The sequence below is a fragment of the Cyprinodon variegatus genome, unplaced genomic scaffold, assembly GCF_000732505.1.
Source record: "Cyprinodon variegatus isolate N-32 unplaced genomic scaffold, C_variegatus-1.0 Scaffold927, whole genome shotgun sequence".
NCBI lineage: Eukaryota > Metazoa > Chordata > Actinopteri > Cyprinodontiformes > Cyprinodontidae > Cyprinodon > Cyprinodon variegatus.
Window position 1 is genome coordinate 91,768 of NW_015151380.1, and position 1,578 is coordinate 93,345.

The window sequence follows — 1,578 nt, forward strand, 5'->3', positions numbered from 1 at the left end:
AGAAATAAACTGAATTGAAGTGAAATTGAATTAAATGTAACTTTCCAGGAGGATTGATGAGGAAAAGGAGGATGCAACCATGAAGACAACTTGAAGGCTGCTATCAAAGCCACAGAGCTTCCTGAACACCTCAGCATAACCATAGGCTGGCCTCCTCCGTGCCAGACCACAGAGACGCAGTTATCATAGCAGAGGAGGCGGAGCCAACATCAAAAGCAGAATAATAAACTAAATATCAAAGGTAAAAAATATATGTTATTACTGATCTTATTAAAAAGACTAATTTTATCGGGGTATCCATGATCTGTGAGCCACAACCATCAAATAAGTAAAGATTGAAATATTTCACCGAATGGGTCGAATATCCACCTTATATAGGTTGTCTTTTTTTTTTTTTTGCTGTACCTAAATGTAAATAAATAGATCAGAAAATACCAGAACAGCAACTCTCTCACTAATTAAAACAATTTCACCTCATATTTGGTTTCTGTTTATCAGAAAATCATAGAAAATAGGAGATGAGACTGTGGATTAAGATCCTCTCTCCCATCAGAGGTTAGAGTCACTAACCTGTGACATTTGCTTGGTTATCTCAGCTGCTTTGAGTGTAAGAGAAGTTTTCCAGAGAGCTGGTTTCAACTCGGGAGTTGATGACTGTCGTCAGCGATCTGGAAGAAGAGCAAAGAATAATTTGACATGGAAGAGGAGCAGAGACATAAGAGTCTTTATGAAGAAAATAATAACATGAATGGAAATGTTATATTAGAAAAAACAAAAATGAAAAAATCACCCACCCATTCCATTACAACAAACATAAAGTGTTGCTAAAATATCATCATTTTAAGACTTACTATGATGGATATGTTTATGCAGATAACAAGCAGAAAAGGTTAACGGTGGAAAACATTAGAGAGATGCTTCTTTTTCTGCCCAAAACCGCGATCATCCTGAGACTCTATGAATAGCATCCTCGTGTTCACACAACAGCCTCTCTTACCACCACTGGATATATTTGGCAGCTTTTGTGATCAAGTAGCAGGCAGAAGAATGAACGACAGAGTTTCTATTAAAAGCACAGGCTCACCTCCCACTCCTCCTTACAGTAACTCAGGCTCAGCTACACGTTTCTACTGCTGCAAGACCAAATATGCTGCAAAAATCCTACCATTTATCATGTCGATGTTATTTCCCCAGAGTTGACAGCATCCAGCTATAAAGCATCTCCTCTAAGAGCAGTAATAAATGCAAGGCTTAAAACTTTCCTTTTTGATAAAGCTTATAGTTAAAAACAGAGTGATGGGTGCTTAGAAGCTGGGTAAGTAGAGATGTAGGTGGAGGTTGAGCTTTAACAGCGCGATCAGGCGGGGGAGAAATTTCAGTCCGGATAGACGTTATTCCTTGGCTTTACAGACGTTGGCTCTATCTTTTTTATACCTATGCAAAATACTAAAGTTATCCTGAGCTATTTTCTGCATATGTGCTGCTATAGGCTTAGACTGCTGGAGGACATAGGGACCCCTTTTCATCATTCTGTCTCTCTTCTCCCATTCTTCAGTATTTGTTAATTAACTCCCCGTT

At 38.6% G+C, this 1,578-nt stretch overlaps 2 protein-coding genes across 2 annotated transcripts in view; one reads left to right on the forward strand and one right to left on the reverse strand.

Moving 5' to 3' along the window:
• LOC107099985 (citron Rho-interacting kinase-like) overlaps nt 1-1,578 on the reverse strand; it is a gene marked incomplete at its 3' end in the record, with an annotated part of 111,200 nt that overhangs the window by 91,497 nt on the left and 18,125 nt on the right. Inside the window, exon 2 of the mRNA XM_015398327.1 lies at nt 571-668. Within this exon, the coding sequence (XP_015253813.1) occupies nt 571-579 (9 nt within the window). The remainder of the gene's footprint in view (nt 1-570; nt 669-1,578) is intronic.
• ldlrad2 (low density lipoprotein receptor class A domain containing 2) overlaps nt 1,048-1,578 on the forward strand; it is a 50,723-nt gene continuing 50,192 nt past the window's right edge. The window contains exon 1 of the mRNA XM_015398328.1: nt 1,048-1,102. Coding sequence (XP_015253814.1) covers nt 1,048-1,102 — 55 coding nt within the window. The remainder of the gene's footprint in view (nt 1,103-1,578) is intronic.